The sequence below is a fragment of the Thalassophryne amazonica genome, chromosome 5, assembly GCF_902500255.1.
Source record: "Thalassophryne amazonica chromosome 5, fThaAma1.1, whole genome shotgun sequence".
Lineage (NCBI taxonomy): Eukaryota > Metazoa > Chordata > Actinopteri > Batrachoidiformes > Batrachoididae > Thalassophryne > Thalassophryne amazonica.
The window spans coordinates 130252726-130271987 of NC_047107.1; the positions used below are offsets into that span (position 1 = coordinate 130252726).

General features: G+C 44.1%; 1 protein-coding gene across 2 annotated transcripts in view; it reads right to left on the reverse strand.

The window, feature by feature from the left end:
- Positions 1-9841: 9841 nt before the first annotated feature.
- LOC117511350 (glutamate receptor ionotropic, NMDA 1-like) overlaps positions 9842-19262 on the reverse strand; it is a 170047-nt gene continuing 160626 nt past the window's right edge. For both annotated transcript variants that reach the window (XM_034171389.1, XM_034171388.1), the window contains one exon: positions 9842-10006. In XM_034171389.1, coding sequence (XP_034027280.1) covers positions 9941-10006 — 66 coding nt within the window. In that variant the 3' untranslated portion in view covers positions 9842-9940. The remainder of the gene's footprint in view (positions 10007-19262) is intronic.

The window sequence follows — 19262 nt, forward strand, 5'->3', positions numbered from 1 at the left end:
TTTAAGTTACTGTTCTGGTGACTGGATTATGTTATTGTTCTGGTGACTGGTTTAAGTTACTGTTCTGGTGACTGGTTTATGTTACTGTTCTGGTGACTGGATTATGTTATTGTTCTGGTGACTGGTTTAAGTTACTGTTCTGGTGACTGGATTATGTTACTGTTCTGGTGACTGGATTATGTTATTGTTCTGGTGACTGGTTTAAGTTACTGTTCTGGTGACTGGATTATGTTACTGTTCTGGTGACTGGATTATGTTATTGTTCTGGTGACTGGTTTAAGTTACTGTTCTGGTGACTGGATTATGTTATTGTTCTGGTGACTGGTTTAAATTACTGTTCTGGTGACTAGATTATGTTACTGTTCTGGTGACTGGATTATGTTATTGTTCTGGTGACTGGTTTAAATTACTGTTCTGGTGACTGGATTATGTTACTGTTCTGGTGACTGGATTATGTTATTGTTCTGGTGACTGGTTTAAGTTACTGTTCTGGTGACTAGATTATGTTATTGTTCTGGTGACTGGTTTAAGTTACTGTTCTGGTGACTGGATTATGTTATTGTTCTGGTGACTGGTTTAAATTACTGTTCTGGTGACTGGATTATGTTATTGTTCTGGTGACTGGTTTATGTTACTGTTCTGGTGACTGGATTATGTTACTGTTCTGGTGACTGGATTATGTTATTGTTCTGGTGACTGGTTTAAGTTACTGTTCTGGTGACTAGATTATGTTATTGTTCTGGTGACTGGATTATGTTACTGTTCTGGTGACTGGTTTAAATTACTGTTCTGGTGACTGGATTATGTTATTGTTCTGGTGACTGGTTTATGTTACTGTTCTGGTGACTGGATTATGTTACTGTTCTGGTGACTGGTTTAAGTTACTGTTCTGGTGACTGGATTATGTTATTGTTCTGGTGACTGGTTTAAGTTACTGTTCTGGTGACTGGATTATGTTATTGTTCTGGTGACTGGTTTATGTTACTGTTCTGGTGACTGGATTATGTTACTGTTCTGGTGACTGGATTATGTTATTGTTCTGGTGACTGGTTTAAGTTACTGTTCTGGTGACTAGATTATGTTATTGTTCTGGTGACTGGATTATGTTACTGTTCTGGTGACTGGTTTAAATTACTGTTCTGGTGACTGTATTATGTTATTGTTCTGGTGACTGGTTTATGTTACTGTTCTGGTGACTGGATTATGTTACTGTTCTGGTGACTGGTTTAAGTTACTGTTCTGGTGACTGGATTATGTTATTGTTCTGGTGACTGGTTTATGTTACTGTTCTGGTGACTGGATTATGTTACTGTTCTGGTGACTGGTTTAAGTTACTGTTCTGGTGACTGGATTATGTTATTGTTCTGGTGACTGGTTTAAGTTACTGTTCTGGTGACTGGTTTAAGTTACTGTTCTGGTGACTGGTTTACACTGTCCGCTGGCCTCTGGATCACATTCTCTCTACTCTGTGCTACATTACCTCTCTGTGTATGAACATGCAGACAGTAGCTGAGACGAGATGGCTGCTCTGAAGAAATGCTGATATGGGAGGTGATGGTCTAGTGGTTAAGCGTTGGGCTTGAGATCACAAGATTCTGGGTTCAAATCCCAGCCTAAAAATCACTAAGGGACCTTGAGCAAGGTCTTTAATCCCCTAGTTAGTCCCGGTGTTACTGAGCGCTTTGTATGGCAGCACCTTCACATCAGGGTGGATGTGAGGCATTATTGTAAAGTGCTTTGAGAATCTGATGCAGATGGAAAAGCGCTATATAAATGCAGTCCATTTACCATTTATATTGATGATTATTGATCTGTAATAAATCAATTTTTCGATGTTCAGCGCTGCAACTGAAAAAAAGTGAGATTTTAAACATAAAAACTGGTGTTGTTGGAAAAAGGTGAAATAAAAGTAGCTCAGAATCATTCAGTGTCTTTGTCGGTGATATTTTTCTGTCGTTGGTCTTCTTGTTCTCAGTGAAGCTTTAATGAGCGTGGATTTGACAGAATGACGTGTTTTTGTACAAATGCTGTAAACAAGCTACATCTGTAGTGTGAAAACCTCCAAACTCCATCATGAGTGTTGAGCGTCACTCTGGACATCACCGTGTCTGGCAGGTGAGGGGGCGTGAATGACATCATCAGGAGCCACGCACTGCAGGTGGATCACTATAGGGGGCGGAGCCCCGGCTCTACAAATAACCTATGAGTGAAGGTAAAGACCAACATCCGTTTTCAAACATTTGACCGAGCCATGGTTACCCTGCACGCTGGCGATATCAGGGTATTGTTTTCACTGGTGTGTGTGTGTGTGTGTGTGCGTGTGTGTGTGTGTGATTGATTTCTTTCAATCTTGGTGGCAGTGATTAGATTTTGGAGTAGTTTGGTCAAAGGTCAAAAGTCAAGGAAAACAGTCCAAAACAAACAAACAAACAAACAAAATAACTTCAGAAGGAAGAAGCCCAGATGGGTAATCTATAGCATACACTGATCGGCAAAATTCTTGTGATTGATTGGTATGAATGACTTCATAAAGAAGTGAAACATCGTCAGAACCACCGTTACAGACAGATGTATTTTTATTTGTGTGTAATGTTCATGTGACATCAGTCCTCTGATGACTTTCATTCTGAAATGTATTGAAATATCTGAGCAGCTCACACAGCCTCGGAACTTAACGTTGGTCAAAACGCCCACACGGCTTCTGAAGCTTTCAACATTACAACCGCAACCATCAGCTTTACTCACCCGTGGTCACATGGTTTGACACAAACTGTGACACGGGAAAACATCGTTACTGTTATCATGACAACAAACACTGACATCCTGTGTGTTAGCATGCTAGCGTGGCTGCTGGGCTCATCACTCCACACAATCAGCTGAACATAAGGAGCTGGAAACCGAAGAGACAACGAACCTTAGAACTAAGCAGCAGCGGGCACAGTTCAGCTAACCAGCTCAGAGCTAATTACACCCCTATTCCACAGGGTGGGTTCTACTGTGACCGCCCAGGGTCCAAACAAGAACAAAAACAGCTTAATCTGGCTAGCCTCTTAATTGGCTTTCTTATAAAGTGCAGACCTGGCAACCCACCCGAAAACTAAAGAAAAGGAGCCGAGCCTTTGGCCAGAGCCACAACAAAAGCTGCTTTGGCTTCAAATTTTGAGCCCGATGGAGCACAAACAAGTTTGAAACCATATCCACTACGAATACCCCGTGTAAAGACATTCAAACATGACTGAAGCTGTTACAACTACAAATACCCTGAAGTTACCACATACTATCAACGATTTCAAGAATCAGGATGAAATTTTTGAACAGTTCAAAAACTGGATCTCGATTTCAAATTTGGTGCCGATGATGGCCGTAACTACTATGTATACCAAGTTTGTTCAAGACAAAGACAAAGATGGGTCAAGACATTACTATTATGCTTCAAAACATGCCCTAATTTACTATTAGGGGATTAAACGGGATGGAACGAGGCTCTGTGGAATAGCCCCATTAGCCAAGCTAACCTTTTCACGAGTGCATTAGCAGTTATCAAAGCTAACTTTTACTTCCATTGCTGCCACCATCAGCGCTAACCACCTTGTACTTATTCATGTTGAAAACTATCATTATCCTGCAGTTTAGCCACAGAATAGAAATCTGCGTTAGTTACATTTCTTACAGAGTTCAGAAACTAGTTTATCACTGTATTTATACCCAACACTCCTGCTACAGTTAGCAGTATTGTTGCTAACTAGTAGAGCATTTTCAGCATTAGCTTCAGCACGTGTGCATGAACAAGAATTTGCCCAAACAGCCACACGGGAATCGTGAGCGGTAACAGAAGGAATCATGATGATGTCACGTACTGGGCGGGGCCACAACAGTAGGCAGAAATGTCTCCTGCAGCCACTGACTGTGTGCACTCGGCGATCCATCACATGCTCACAGATCAGCGCTGTGCGTAACAAACACATCATATCCAGATGGATGAGAATCCGTTTGAAAGATTTTCACTTTGTAAGCATTTAGAAGAAATAAAACCAGCGAGAAGAAACACAGAGGAGACTGTCCAGGAACCCAGGGTTTGGTTCTAGCTATATACTGTATATATGAGGTCTGTTAGAAAAGTGTCCGACCTTTTTTTTTTTTTGCAAAAACCTGATGGATTTGAATCACGTGTGCTTGCATGAGCAAACCTTGAACCTTCGTGCGCATGCGTGAATTTTTTCACACCTGTCGATTGCGTCATTTCCTGGTAAGCAGCCTTTGTGTGGGACGTGTGTCGTGCGCTCAGTGGATTTTCATTGCAAGGAAAATGGCGGAACGACTGGAGCAGCGCGACTCCATCAAATTTTGCCAGAAACTGGGCGACAGCCAGGTGGAAACCATTCGGAAGATTCGGACGGCTTTTGGTGATGATCCTATGGGCATCACACAGGTTAAGGAGCTGTTGTGTGGGCCGATGAAGAGGAGGTTCTGCTGGCCCACCACCAGAGGGCGCCCTGCCTGAAGTGCGGGCTTCAGGCACAAGAGCACGCCAGAGCAACCAGGAGTGACAGCTGTCACTCATCAACAGCACCAGCTGTCACTCATCTTCACCACAACCACATCACCATAAAAGCCGGGCAGCAACTCCACCTCGCTGCTGAGATATCTACAGCCAATAGCTAAACTCTCAGCCGTAATTCAGTATTACAATGTATACGTGTTATTCTTGAGATTGTTTGTAGGTGTACGTAGAGTTTATCCGCAGCTGGAGGCTGAGTCGGTGGAACTGTGGAGGAGACAACGGATTTCGCTCCTCACTGGATAAGTAACTCACACAGACGCTGCATGTAATTGTGATCAGGAGGTGGAGGTGTGTTCAGCACCTACCGACAGGAGAGAACGTTTGCTGACTGTTTACTGGGTGTGTTTTCACACACCCACCATTAACTGTCTCTGCCTCCTGCCAGCAGTACCAGATCTGACAGCTGGAGACGGTGGCCACCTGGGGACTCGGGACTTGGCGGCTCCAGTGTGCTCCAGATCCGGTGGCGGTGGAAATCGTGTGGCACCTGGCTCTTCTCTGGACGGTTGTCTCCTATCCTCGAGCCTGCCCACATGTCACCTTTGTATATTTGACTATAATCCAAATTCTGCATTTGTCTGTATTTCGTTGTGCACATTTCACAACAGTAAAGTGTTGTATTTTTGGCTCACCCATTGTCCGTTCATTTACACCCCCTGTTGTGGGTCCGTGTCACTACACTTTCCCAACAGGATATCTCGGCCAGCGTCGTGGATTCCGAGGGGCGTCAACCATCTGTTGAAAAACCAATGGAAGAGCAGGGTGCACAGGCGCCAGCGGGAGGCATGGTAGGTGAGTTGCAGCAAATCCTCACCGCCTTCACTGGTCGGTTGGATTTACTGACCGAGCAGAACGTCATTCTCAATCGCAGGATGGAGGCTCTCACCGCACAGGTGGAAGCGCGCGCACAGGGCGCTGCTGCACCTCCTCCTCCTGCTATCCTGGTGCCAAATATAGACGTTCCAATGGTCATTCAACGAACCCCCCCACCATCCCCAGAAGCATACATAAGTTCCCTGGAGCCGTACGGAGGCTGTATGGAGACGTGCGCAGACTTCTTGATGCAGTGTTCGCTCGTCTTTGCACAGCATCCTGTGATGTATGCGTCAGACTCCAGCCGGGTGGCTTATGTAATTAATTTGCTTCGAGGTGAGGCACACACCTGGGCTACGGCGCTTTGGGAGCAGAATTCACGGCTCCTAACAACATATACTGGGTTTGTGAGGGAGTTCAGAACAGTCTTTGATCACCCAAATAGAGGCGAGACTGCTTCAACAGTGCTGCTGTCTATGAGACAGGGGCGTCGGAGCGCAGCTGAGTATGCAGTCGACTTCCGCATCGCGGCTGCGAGGTCCGGCTGGAATGCTACTGCGCTCCACGCCGCCTTCGTAAACAGACTGTCGTCGGTCCTGAAGGAGCACCTGGTGGCTAAGGATGAGCCGCGGGATTTGGACGGGCTTATTGATCTAGTTATACAATTAGACAATCGGTTAGAAGAACGCCGTCGGGAGTGAGACGAAGGACATGGCCGGGCACGCGCCGTCTCTCTCCCTTCCGGGTCCGAAAAGGTTCTGCCCTCCCCACGCTCCACAGCCTCAGCGCTCCGTGTGGTAACAGCTCCCCCTGCTGACGATGCTATGGACACGAGCAGGGCTAAATTAAGAGCTTCTAACAGACAGAGGAGACTGGCCAGCGGGGAGTGCTTTATCTGCGGCTCAAGCGAGCATCAGCAGAGAGACTGCCCCAAGCGGTTAAACACCAACGCCCGCCCTTAGAAACTGGGCTAAGGGTGGGCCAAGAAATTCACGTGGGACACACACGCATTTCTGCACGTCTCCCAGTTACGATCCTGAGTGGGGATTTAACCCTTCAAGCCCCAGCACTGGTGGACACGGGGTCAGAAGGGAATCTGCTGGACAGCCGATGGGCAAGGGAAGTAGGGCTCCCTCTAGTGGCGCTCCCGTCACCATTGAAGGTGCGGGCACTAGATGGCACCCTTCTCCCTTTAATCACACACAAGACACTACCTGTAACTCTGGTAGTGTCTGGGAATCATCGGGAGGAGACTGAATTTTATGTGACTCCTTCTAACTCCTGCATAATTTTGGGCTTCCCGTGGATGATAAAATACAATCCCCGGATTGATTGGCTGTCTGGGGTTGTGACTCAGTGGAGCGAAACCTGCCATCGGGAGTGTTTAGGATCCTCGATTCTCCCCAGTTTGACTGCTAATGAGGAGGTTAAAGTCCCCCCAATCTGACGGTGGTGCCCAAGGAGTACCACGATCTTGCTGACGTCTTCAGCAAAAATCTGGCACTCACTCTTCCCCTGCACCGTCCGTATGATTGCGCCATTGATAGATCCCGGGCGTTGAGTACCCGTCCAGCAGGCTGTACAACCTCTCACGTCCAGAGCGCGAATCAATGGAAACCTACATCCGGGACTCGTTAGCTGCCGGGCTGATCCGGAATTCCACCTCCCCGATAGGTTTCTTTTTTGTGGGCAAGAAAGATGGCGGACTCCGTCCATGCATTGATTACAGAGGGCTGAATGAGATTACGGTTCGCAATCGATACCCGTTGCCCCTGTTGGATTCAGTGTTCACACCCCTGCATGGAGCCAAAATTTTCACAAAGCTGGATCTTAGGAATGCGTACCACCTCGTTTGGATCCGGAAGGGAGACGAATGGAAGATGGCATTTAACACCCCGTTAGGTCACTTTGAGTACCTGGTCATGCCGTTCGGCCTCACTAACGCCCCCGCGACGTTCCAAGCTTTGGTAAATGACGTCTTGCGGGACTTCCTGCACTGATTCATCTTTGTATATCTGGACGATATACTCATCTTTTCCCCGGATCCTGAGACCCATGTTCAGCATGTACGTCAGGTCCTGCAGCGGTTGTTGGAGAACCGGCACTTCGTTGTCCTTCCTGGGGTTTATCATCTCCTCCAACTCCGTCGCCCCTGATCCGGCTAAGGTTGCGGCGGTGAGAGATTGGCCCCAACCAACAAGCCGTAGGAAGCTGCAACAGTTCCTCGGCTTTGCAAATTTCTACAGGAGGTTTATCAAGGGCTACAGTCAGGTGGGTCCGTGTCACTACACTTTCCCAACAGGAGCGGTACAACCGGTTTAAAGACGTCCGCACAACGGTGGAGAGCGCGCCGCGCTCCGGTCGGCCATCAACATGCAGAAATGACCAGATCATTCCAAAGTGAATGCTGTGGTGATGCGGGACCGTCGTGTGACTATCCGAGAAATTGCAGAAGAGGTGGACATCAGCACTTTTTCGGTGCATTTCACTGTGACAGAAGATTTGGCCATGAAAAAGAGTGGTGGCAAAATTCATGCCGAAGCTGCTGATGGCGGAGCAAAAGCACCTTCATGTTGACGTCTCACAGGACATGCTGTGACATGACCACCTCTTCCACAATTTCTCGGATAGTCACACGACTGAAAAGTCACAGAAAGCTGTCTGAATCTTCCGAATGGTTTCCACCTGGCTGTCGCCCAGTAGCGCTGCTCCAGTCGTTCCATCTTTTTCCTTGCAATGAAAATCTGACAAGAGCACAACACATGACCTCACACAAAGGCTGCTTACCAGCAAATGACGCAATCGACAGGTGTGAAAAAATTCACGCATGCGCACAAAGGTTCAAGGTTTGCTCATGCAAGCACACGTGATTCAAATCCATCAGGTTTTTGCAAAAAATAAAAAGGTCTGATACTTTTCTAACAGACCTTGTATATGATGTTTGTGGATCTTGTGTTTTTTTATTTTATTTTTGGGAAGTCGTGTGAGCCACACAGGTGAATATAATCAAACTGTGGGTGTATATAATTGAAGCAGACACCTCATTGTGGTGTTGTTTTTTTTTTTTTGGTCACAGAGAAAACTTTAGCTCATGTTTCCTCCCATCATTTTTTTTCAACCATGGATGCACATACAGAACTGCAGTTAATGACTCTGTAACACAGGTAACTTTCAACCTGACGCACAATGTGCACACCAGCCGGATTGTGCACGAGTACATTTTTGGACCGTGTTTAAAAAGTTCTTCAACTTCAGAGCGTGTCCTGCTGCTGCACTCAGCCCACAGAGATGGAACCAGACAGCAGAAAGATCACAGACAGACATCAGCTTCTGCAGCAGCAGCAGGCTGATAACAGCGATCCGTTCTACTGGGAGCAGTAATCGTGAGTGAACACTTTCACTGCATCAAACTTCTGCTGAAGTTAATGTTGAGAAACTACAACACTATTACAGTAATACTGCACGTTAGGAGTAGTACTTCATCAACATGACGACATGCTATGCTTGCTAATGTGTTAGCATGTTACATAGGTGTGTTCATGGTTTTGTCACAGAATTAATGGAGCGTTCACATTTTTAAGTTACATTCATAAATTTAAGGGTAAATGCAATTAGCGGCAATGCTAGCATGTTTAAAAGGTTTGTGCCATAGCAGCTCCACCAACTTTGCTTGATCTAACGTTGAGGTCTCGAATTCAGATTACCCAGAAGCCCCTGCACAGGATGTCCAACAGACAAAGAATCGTAAACACAGCACGCCGTGTGCCACAGTGTGAACCTTATTTTAAGGATAGAAATCGACACTTTGGCATCAGAGTGCTTTCTGACCATGTTCCTCAGATGGGCGTGGCTTCAGAAGTCAGAAACTTACATATTTTTATCCTTATATTTTGTAAATTTCTGAGAAAAACAAATGACTTCACAAAAAAAACAAAAAAACATGAATCTGATAACTTGAAAATGGACAAAAGGAAGATTTTGTTGTTAAAATTCAGAAGCTCTTGGGGGCGGAGCTTGGTCGTTTGGGCTCCACCCCGGCTCTCACTGTTTTTAGCTCCGTGTTAAACATTGAGCTAAAAACATTAGATTTGGAATATATTACAGAAGACATACCTTACTGAATTTTCATGTTAGACCAAACATCTGTCCTCCATTTGCGAATCCACTCTGTTGAATGACACTGAAAAGATGTGAGTGTGACATCAGACCTGGACGGCATGCGGGTCTCTGGAACATGTCCTCAGCCGGTTTTCCTTAAACTGATCAGGAGGATCGATGGATGAGTCGTGATCAATAAGCCGAAAAGTCAGCAGTTCCCTCGGAACAGGATGGTGGACGTGTGGACAGAACGAGGCTCAGGTCGGGGGGTCGGGGTGACAGACGGTGCGTATGTGTGGACACAGTGTGGCACTGTCCACAGTCCTGATATCATCAGTCCTCTTCTGGGCAACATGCCGTCTGTCCATCTGTGTGTGTGTGTGTGTGTGTGTGTGTGTGTGTGTGTGTGTGTGTGTGTGTGTGCGCGCGCGGCTCAGCTGCAGCAGCACCAGGATCCTGTTGGACCTCTCAGACCACGGTGCTGACAGAGGGATCTGATAGGTTGAGCTGGCCCGTGATGTCCGTTGGGTACGGCTACAGAGAGAAAGAAAGAAAACGAGACACATGGTTAAAACGACTTGGACACAGTGCAGGAGGCGGAGCCAACAGTCACACCGCTATAAATGACAACAGAGTGCAGAGCTCCGCCCAGCTCCAAAATGTCCCCGTCTTTAATATTGTGGTGGTTTGTGGCAGTTTCTGGATCCAAACCAAAATCATCATTTTTCACAAACACCTTTTCCTGCCTCTTTAGGTGGGAGGGGCTAAAGTTGACTACATACTTTATTTGATGCAGCAGCGAAATAAGACAAAACAGGCGAACTTTCGATTTCGTATTGACTGACGGTGCAGCTGTATCGATTTCGTGTTGTCTGTCTGTGCAGCTGTATCAATTTCGTGTTGTCTGTCTGTGCAGCTGTATTGATTTCGTATTGACTGACGGTGCAGGTGTATCGATTTTTTGTTGTCTGTCTGTGCAGCTGTATTGATTTCGTGTTGACTGACGGTGCAGCTGTATCGATTTCGTGTTGTCTGTCTGTGCAGCTGTATTGATTTCGTGTTGTCTGTCTGTGCAGCTGTATCGATTTTGTGTTGTCTGTCTGTGCAGCTGTATTGATTTCGTGTTGTCTGTCTGTGCAGCTGTATCGATTTCGTGTTGTCTGTCTGTGCAGCTGTATTGATTTCGTATTGACTGACGGTGCAGGTGTATCGATTTTTTGTTGTCTGTCTGTGCAGCTGTATCGATTTTGTGTTGTCTGTCTGTGCAGCTGTATTGATTTCGTGTTGTCTGTCTGTGCAGCTGTATTGATTTCGTGTTGTCTGTCTGTGCAGCTGTATCGATTTTGTGTTGTCTGTCTGTGCAGCTGTATTGATTTCGTGTTGTCTGTCTGTGCAGCTGTATCGATTTCGTGTTGTCTGTCTGTGCAGCTGTATTGATTTCGTGTTGACTGACGGTGCAGGTGTATCGATTTTTTGTTGTCTGTCTGTGCAGCTGTATTGATTTCGTGTTGTCTGTCTGTGCAGCTGTATTGTTTTCGTATTGACTGATGGTGCACCTGTATCGATTTTTTGTTGTCTGTCTGTGCAGCTGTATCGATTTTGTGTTGTCTGTCTGTGCAGCTGTATCGATTTTGTGTTGTCTGTCTGTGCAGCTGTATTGATTTCGTGTTGTCTGTCTGTGCAGCTGTATCGATTTCATGTTGTCTGTCTGTGCAGCTGTATCGATTTCGTATTGACTGACGGTGCAGCTGTATCGATTTTTTGTTGTCTGTCTGTGCAGCTGTATCAATTTCGTGTTGTCTGTCTGTGCAGCTGTATTGATTTCGTATTGACTGATGGTGCAGCTGTATCGATTTTTTGTTGTCTGTCTGTGCAGCTGTATCAATTTCGTGTTGTCTGTCTGTGCAGCTGTATCGATTTTGTGTTGTCTGTCTGTGCAGCTGTATTGATTTCGTGTTGTCTGTCTGTGCAGCTGTATTGATTTCGTGTTGTCTGTCTGTGCAGCTGTATCGATTTCATGTTGTCTGTCTGTGCAGCTGTATTGATTTCGTGTTGTCTGTCTGTGCAGCTGTATCGATTTCATGTTGTCTGTCTGTGCAGCTGTATTGATTTCGTATTGACTGACGGTGCAGCAAAATTTTATTACAGAGATTAGAGCATGCCATAGGTATTAAAGGCACTGCGCTGCAGTGGTTTGAATCATATTTATCTAATAGATTACAATTTGTTCATGTAAATGGGGAATCTTCTTCACAGACAAAGGTTAATTATGGAGTTCCACAAGGTTCTGTGCTAGGACCAATTTTATTCACTTCATACATGCTTCCCTTAGGCAGTATTATTAGAAAGCATTGCTTAAATTTTCATTGTTACGCAGATGATACCCAGCTTTATCTATCCATGAAGCCAGAGGACACACACCAATGAGTTATACTGCAGGATTGTCTTACAGACATAAAGACATGGATGACCTCTAATTTCCTGCTTTTAAATTCAGATAAAACTGAAGTTATTGTACTTGGCCCCACAAATCTTAGAAAGGGTTAGGGTTAGGGTTAGCATCCTAACATCCTTACTCTGGATGGCATTACCCTGACCTCTAGTAATACTGTGAGAAATCTTGGAGTCATTTTTGATCAGGATATGTTCTTCAATGCGCATATTAAGCAAATATGTAGGACTGCTTTTTTGCATTTGCGCAATATCTCTAAAATCAGAAAGGTCTTGTCTCAGAGTGATCCTGAAAAACTAATTCATGCATTTATTTCCTCTAATTCAAAATGATGCAGCTAGAGTACTGACAGGGACTAGAAGGAGAGAGCATATCTCACCCATATTGGTTTCTCTTCATTGGCTTCCTGTTAATTCTAGAATAGAATTTAAAATTCTTCTTACTTATAAAGTTTTGAATAATCAGGTCCCATCTTATCTTAGGGACCTCATAGTACCATATCACCCCAATAGAGCACTTCGCTCTCAGACTGCAGGCTTACTTGTAGTTCCTAGGGTTTGTAAGAGTAGAATGGGAGGCAGAGCCTTCAGCTTTCAGGCTCCTCTCCTGTGGAACCAGCTCCCAATTCGGATCAGGGAGACAGACACCCTCTCTACTTTTAAGATTAGGCTTAAAACTTTCCTTTTTGCTAAAGCTTATAGTTAGGGCTGGATCAGGTGACCCTGAACCATCCCTTAGTTATGCTGCTATAGACTTAGACTGCTGGGGGGTTCCCATGATGCACTGAGTGTTTCTTTCTCTTTTTGCTCTGTATGCACCACTCTGCATTTAATCATTAGTGATTGATCTCTGCTCTCTTCCACAGCATGTCTTTTTCCTGGTTCTCTCCCTCAGCCCCAACCAGTCCCAGCAGAAGACTGCCCCTCCCTGAGCCTGGTTCTGCTGGAAGTTTCTTCCTGTTAAAAGGGAGTTTTTCCTTCCCACTGTCGCCAAGTGCTTGCTCACAGGGGGTCGTTTTGACCGTTGGGGTTTTTCCGTAATTATTGTATGGCCTTGCCTTACAATATAAAGCGCCTTGGGGCAACTGTTTGTTGTGATTTGGCGCTATATAAATAAAATTGATTTGATTTGCAGCTGTATTGATTTTGTATTGACTGACGGTGCAGCTGTATTGATTTTGTATTGACTGACGGTGCAGCTGTATTGATTTCGTGTTGACTGACGGTGCAGTTGTATTGATTTTGTATTGACTAACGGTGCAGTTGTATTGATTTTGTATTGACTAACGGTGCAGTTGTATTGATTTCGTATTGACTGATGGTGCAGCTGTATTGATTTTGTGTTGACTGATGGTGCAGTTGTATTGATTTTGTATTGACTAACGGTGCAGTTGTATCGATTTTGTATTGACTAACGGTGCAGTTGTATTGATTTTGTATTGACTAACGGTGCAGTTGTATTGATTTCGTATTGACTGATGGTGCAGCTGTATTGATTTTGTATTGACTGACGGTGCAGCTGTATCGATTTTGTATTGACTGACGGTGCAGTTGTATTGATTTTGTATTGACTAACGGTGCAGTTGTATTGATTTCGTATTGACTGATGGTGCAGCTGTATTGATTTTGTGTTGACTGACGGTGCAGCTGTATTGATTTTGTATTGACTAACGGTGCAGTTGTATTGATTTTGTGTTGACTGACAGTGCAGCTGTATTGATTTTGTATTGACTGACGGTGCAGCTGTATTGATTTTGTATTGACTGACGGTGCAGTTGTACTGATTTCATGTTGTCTGTCTGTGCAGCTGTATCGATTTTGTATTGACTGACAGTGCAGCTGTATTGATTTTGTGTTGACTAATGGTGCAGTTGTATTGATTTCGTGTTGTCTGTCTGTGCAGCTGTATTGACTGACGGTGCAGCTGTATTGATTTTGTATTGACTGACGGTGCAGCTGTATTGATTTCGTGTTGACTGACGGTGCAGTTGTATTGATTTTGTATTGACTAACGGTGCAGTTGTATTGATTTTGTATTGACTAACGGTGCAGTTGTATTGATTTCGTATTGACTGATGGTGCAGCTGTATTGATTTTGTGTTGACTGATGGTGCAGTTGTATTGATTTTGTATTGACTAACGGTGCAGTTGCATCGATTTTGTATTGACTAACGGTGTAGTTGTATTGATTTTGTATTGACTAACGGTGCAGTTGTATTGATTTCGTATTGACTGATGGTGCAGCTGTATTGATTTTGTATTGACTGACGGTGCAGCTGTATCGATTTTGTATTGACTGACGGTGCAGTTGTATTGATTTTGTATTGACTAACGGTGCAGTTGTATTGATTTCGTATTGACTGATGGTGCAGCTGTATTGATTTTGTGTTGACTGACGGTGCAGCTGTATTGATTTTGTATTGACTAACGGTGCAGTTGTATTGATTTTGTGTTGACTGACAGTGCAGCTGTATTGATTTTGTATTGACTGACGGTGCAGCTGTATTGATTTTGTATTGACTGACGGTGCAGTTGTACTGATTTCATGTTGTCTGTCTGTGCAGCTGTATTGATTTTGTATTGACTGACGGTGCAGTTGTATTGATTTTGTATTGACTAACGGTGCAGTTGTATTGATTTCGTATTGACTGATGGTGCAGCTGTATTGATTTTGTGTTGACTGACGGTGCAGCTGTATTGATTTTGTATTGACTAACGGTGCAGTTGTATTGATTTTGTGTTGACTGACAGTGCAGCTGTATTGATTTTGTATTGACTGACGGTGCAGCTGTATTGATTTTGTATTGACTGACGGTGCAGTTGTACTGATTTCATGTTGTCTGTCTGTGCAGCTGTATTGATTTTGTATTGACTAACGGTGCAGTTGTATTGATTTTGTGTTGACTGACAGTGCAGCTGTATTGATTTTGTATTGACTAACGGTGCAGTTGTATTGATTTCGTATTGACTGATGGTGCAGTTGTATTGATTTCGTATTGACTGATGGTGCAGCTGTATCGATTTTGTATTGACTGACAGTGCAGCTGTATTGATTTTGTGTTGACTAATGGTGCAGTTGTATTGATTTCGTGTTGTCTGTCTGTGCAGCTGTATTGACTGACGGTGCAGCTGTATTGATTTTGTATTGACTGACGGTGCAGCTGTATTGATTTTGTATTGACTGACGGTGCAGTTGTATTGATTTTGTATTGACTAACGGTGCAGTTGTATTGATTTTGTGTTGACTGACGGTGCAGTTGTATTGATTTTGTGTTGACTGACGGTGCAGTTGTATTGATTTTGTGTTGACTGAGGGTGCAGCTGTATTGATTTTCTGTTGACTGACGGTGCAGCTGTATCGATTTTGTATTGACTGACAGTGCAGCTGTATTGATTTTGTGTTGACTAATGGTGCAGTTGTATTGATTTCGTGGTCTGTCTGTGCAGCTGTATTGACTGACAGTGCAGCTGTATTGATTTTGTATTGACTGATGGTGCAGTTGTATTGATTTTGTGTTGACTGACGGTGCAGTTGTATTGATTTTGTATTGACTAATGGTGCAGCTGTATTGATTTTGTGTTGACTGACGGTACAGCTGTATTGATTTTGTAATGACTGACGGTGCAGCTGTATTGATTTTGTATTGACTGATGGTGCAGTTGTATTGATTTTGTATTGACTGACGGTGCAGCTGTATTGATTTTGTATTGACTGACGGTGCAACTGTATTGATTTTGTGTTGTCTGTGCAGCTGTATTGATTCAATGCAATGCATTCAATGCATGTATCTTATAGATCAGACAGTCTTTTTTTTATCTTACTGGCTTGTGATCAGTTTTATTTACTTTAGTGATTGATCTCTGCTCTCTTCCACAGCATGTCTTTTTCCTGGTTCTCTCCCTCAGCCCCAACCAGTCCCAGCAGAAGACTGCCCCTCCCTGAGCCTGGTTCTGCTGGAGGTTTCTTCCTGTTAAAAGGGAGTTTTTCCTTCCCACTGTCACCAAGTGCTTGCTCACAGGGGGTCGTTTTGACAGTTGGGGTTTTTACGTAATTATTGTATGGCCTTGCCTTACAATATAAAGCGCCTTGGGGCAACTGTTTGTTGTGATTTGGCGCTATATAAATGAAATTGATTTCATTTGACTTTACTTGGATCAGCTGACAGAAATATTGATTGGAAAACCCGTATAAGTTCCAAGCTTATTGTCTCCTGTTTTTTTTTTCACTTTTGGTAACATCAGCATGTTTACTGCAGGACATTCGTGCACGTGTGATGAAGTACGCAGCAGCTGTCCGGGTCTGTTCAAATGTGCAACCACAGCTTGAGTTTTGTGCATGTGAACAGTTTGGATGTTTGCTTGCGTGTCTGCCTCACGCTGGATTAGTGGAATATAGTAACTCAGTTGGAGTGAGTTATCTCTTCATCCATTTTTTGAGCTGATCTCAGTGAGATGAACAAGAAAAATCTGCAGCCAAAGTCAGACGGCAGACAAAGATTTGAATCCTTAATTACCACAAGCTAGTCAGGTCTGATTCCTACAGGGGGCGCTAAAGCACCAAAATCAATTGATGAATGACCATGTTGATGTACACCACAGATGCTCTGAGGACAAACACCAACACAGAGCCATTAAACTGAGATGTTGGAGCTGAAAACTTAAGTTTTGTGTCTGTATTACTGTCAAAGTCCAAATTTCTCTCAGACAGATGACGTTCTGCTGACACTCGTCACAGAACACTGAGGATTACACCCTGGAACAGACCCAAAGCTGCTTCTATGGAACACACTGCTAACACAGACGGGTCGTGGATGCAGGTTTCCTGTTTGGAGACCTGAATCCTGAGTGGACTCTGAAGCCTTTCAGATTCTGAATCATTTAAGGCTGAGCAGGAAGCAGCGACTGCAGCCTGAAGCATAAAGCAGAACTGCTCAGCTCCTCATTTTTGCTGCCGGCTGAGATCCCGTCAACACGACAGTATCAGTGAGTGTTTGCTGAATAAAACATCGCTGTACATCCTGCAGTCTGACCACCACTCTGCTCAGCCTCAGGGAACATTAAACTTTCATCCATCATCTCCCTGAACACCACAGCAAGGCAGCAGCACCCATCAGGCTGTAGGTTCAACTCCCACCAACAGTCCTACACACATTTTATTTTGAAAATGTTGTTTGGTTCACTGTTGGTTATTTTATTTAGGTTTTGATTACATGCTGTCTGTTAGTTACCATGGAAACAGCTGTAATAACCAGCAGGTGATTTGGTTTTACAACCCCAATTCCAATGAAGTTGGGACGTTGTGTAAAATGTAAATAAAAACAGAATACAATGATTTTCAAATCCTCTTCAACCTATATTCAGTTGAATACACCACAAAGACAAGATATTTAATGTTCAAACTGATGAACTTTGTTTTGTGCAAATATTTGCTCATTTTGAAATGGATGCCTGCAGCACATTTCTAAAAAGCTGGGACAGTGGTATGTTCACCACTGTGTTACATCACCTTTCCTTCTAACAACACTCAATAAGCATTTGGGAACTGAGGACACTAATTGTTGAAGCTTTGTAGGTGGAATTCTTTCCCATTCTTGCTTGATGTACAACTTCAGTTGTTCAACAGTCCGGGGTCTCCGTTGTTGTATTTTGCGCTTCATAATGCGCCACACATTTTCAATGGGCGACAGGTCTGGACTGCAGGCAGGCCAGTCTAGTACCTGCACTCTTTTACTACGAAGCCACGCTGTTGTAACGTGCAGAATGTGTCTTGGCATTGTCTTGCTGAAATACGCAGGGACGTCCCTGAAAAAGACGTTGCTTGGATGGCAGCATGTGTTGCTCCAAAACCTGGATGTACCTTTCAGCACTGATGGTGCCATCACAGATGTGTAAGTTGTCCATGTCATGGGCACTAACACACTCCCATACCATCACAGATGCTGACTTTTGAACTTTGCGTTGGTAACAATCTGGATGGTCTTTTTCCTCTTTTGTCCAGAGGACACGACGTCCATGATTTCCAAAAACAATTTGAAATGTGGACTCAGACCACAGCACACTTTTCCACTTTGTGTCTGTCCATTTCAAATGAGCTCGGGCCCAGAGAAAGCGGTGGCGTTTCTGGATGTTGTTGATGTTTGGCTTTCACTTTGCATGGTAGAGTTTTAACTTGCACTTGTAGATGTAGTGACGAACTGTGTTAACTAACAATGGTTTTCTGAAGTGTTCCTGAGCCCACGTGGTAAGATCCTTTACACAATGATGTCGGTTTTTAATGCAGTGACACCTGAGGGATCAAAGGTCACGGGCATTCAATGGTGGTTTTCGGCCTTGCTGCTTACGTGTAGAAAGTTTTCCAGATTCTCTGAATCTTCTGATTATATTTTGGACTGTAGATGATGGAATCCCTAAATTCCTTGCAATTGAATGTTGAGAAACATTGTTCTTAAACTACTGGACTGTTTTTTCACGCAGTTGTTCACAAAGTGGTGATCCTCACCCCATCTTTGCTTGTGAAATGCTGAGCCTTTTGGGGATCTTCCTTTTATACCCAATCATGACACTCACCTGTTTGCTGTTAGGTGTTCTTTGAGCATTCATCAACTTTCCCAGTCTTTTGTTGCCCTGTCCCAGGGCAACAGGCATCCATTTCAAAATGTGCAAATATCTGCACAAAAACAATAAAGTTTATCAGTTTGAACATTAAATATCTTGTCTTTGTGGTGTATTCAATAGGATATAGGTTGAAGAGGATTTGCAAATCATTGTATTTTGTTTTTATTTACATTTTACACAATCAATCAATCAATCAACTTTTTTTTTATATAGCGCCAAATCACAACAAACAGTTGCCCCAAGGCGCTCCATATTGTAAGGCAAGGCCATACAATAATTATGAAAAACCCCAACGGTCAAAACGACCCCCTATGAGCAAGCACTTGGCCACAGTGGGAAGGAAAAACTCCCTTTTAACAGGAAGAAACCTCCAGCAGAACCAGGCTCAGGGAGGGGCAGTCTTCTGCTGAGACTGGTTGGGGCTGAGGGAAAAAACCAGGAAAAAGACATGCCGTGAAGGGGGGCAGAGATCGATCACTAATGATTAAATGCAGAGTGATGCATACGGAGCAAAAAGAGAAAGAAACAGTGCATCATGGGAACCCCCCCACAATCTACGTCTAAAGCAGCATAACCAAGGGATGGTCCAGGGTCACCCGATCCAGCCCTAACTATAAGCCTTAGCGAAAAGGAAAGTTTTAAGCCTAATCTTAAAAGTAGAGAGGGTATCTGTCTCCCTGATCTGAATTGGGAGCTGGTTCCACAGGAGAGGAGCCTGAAAGCT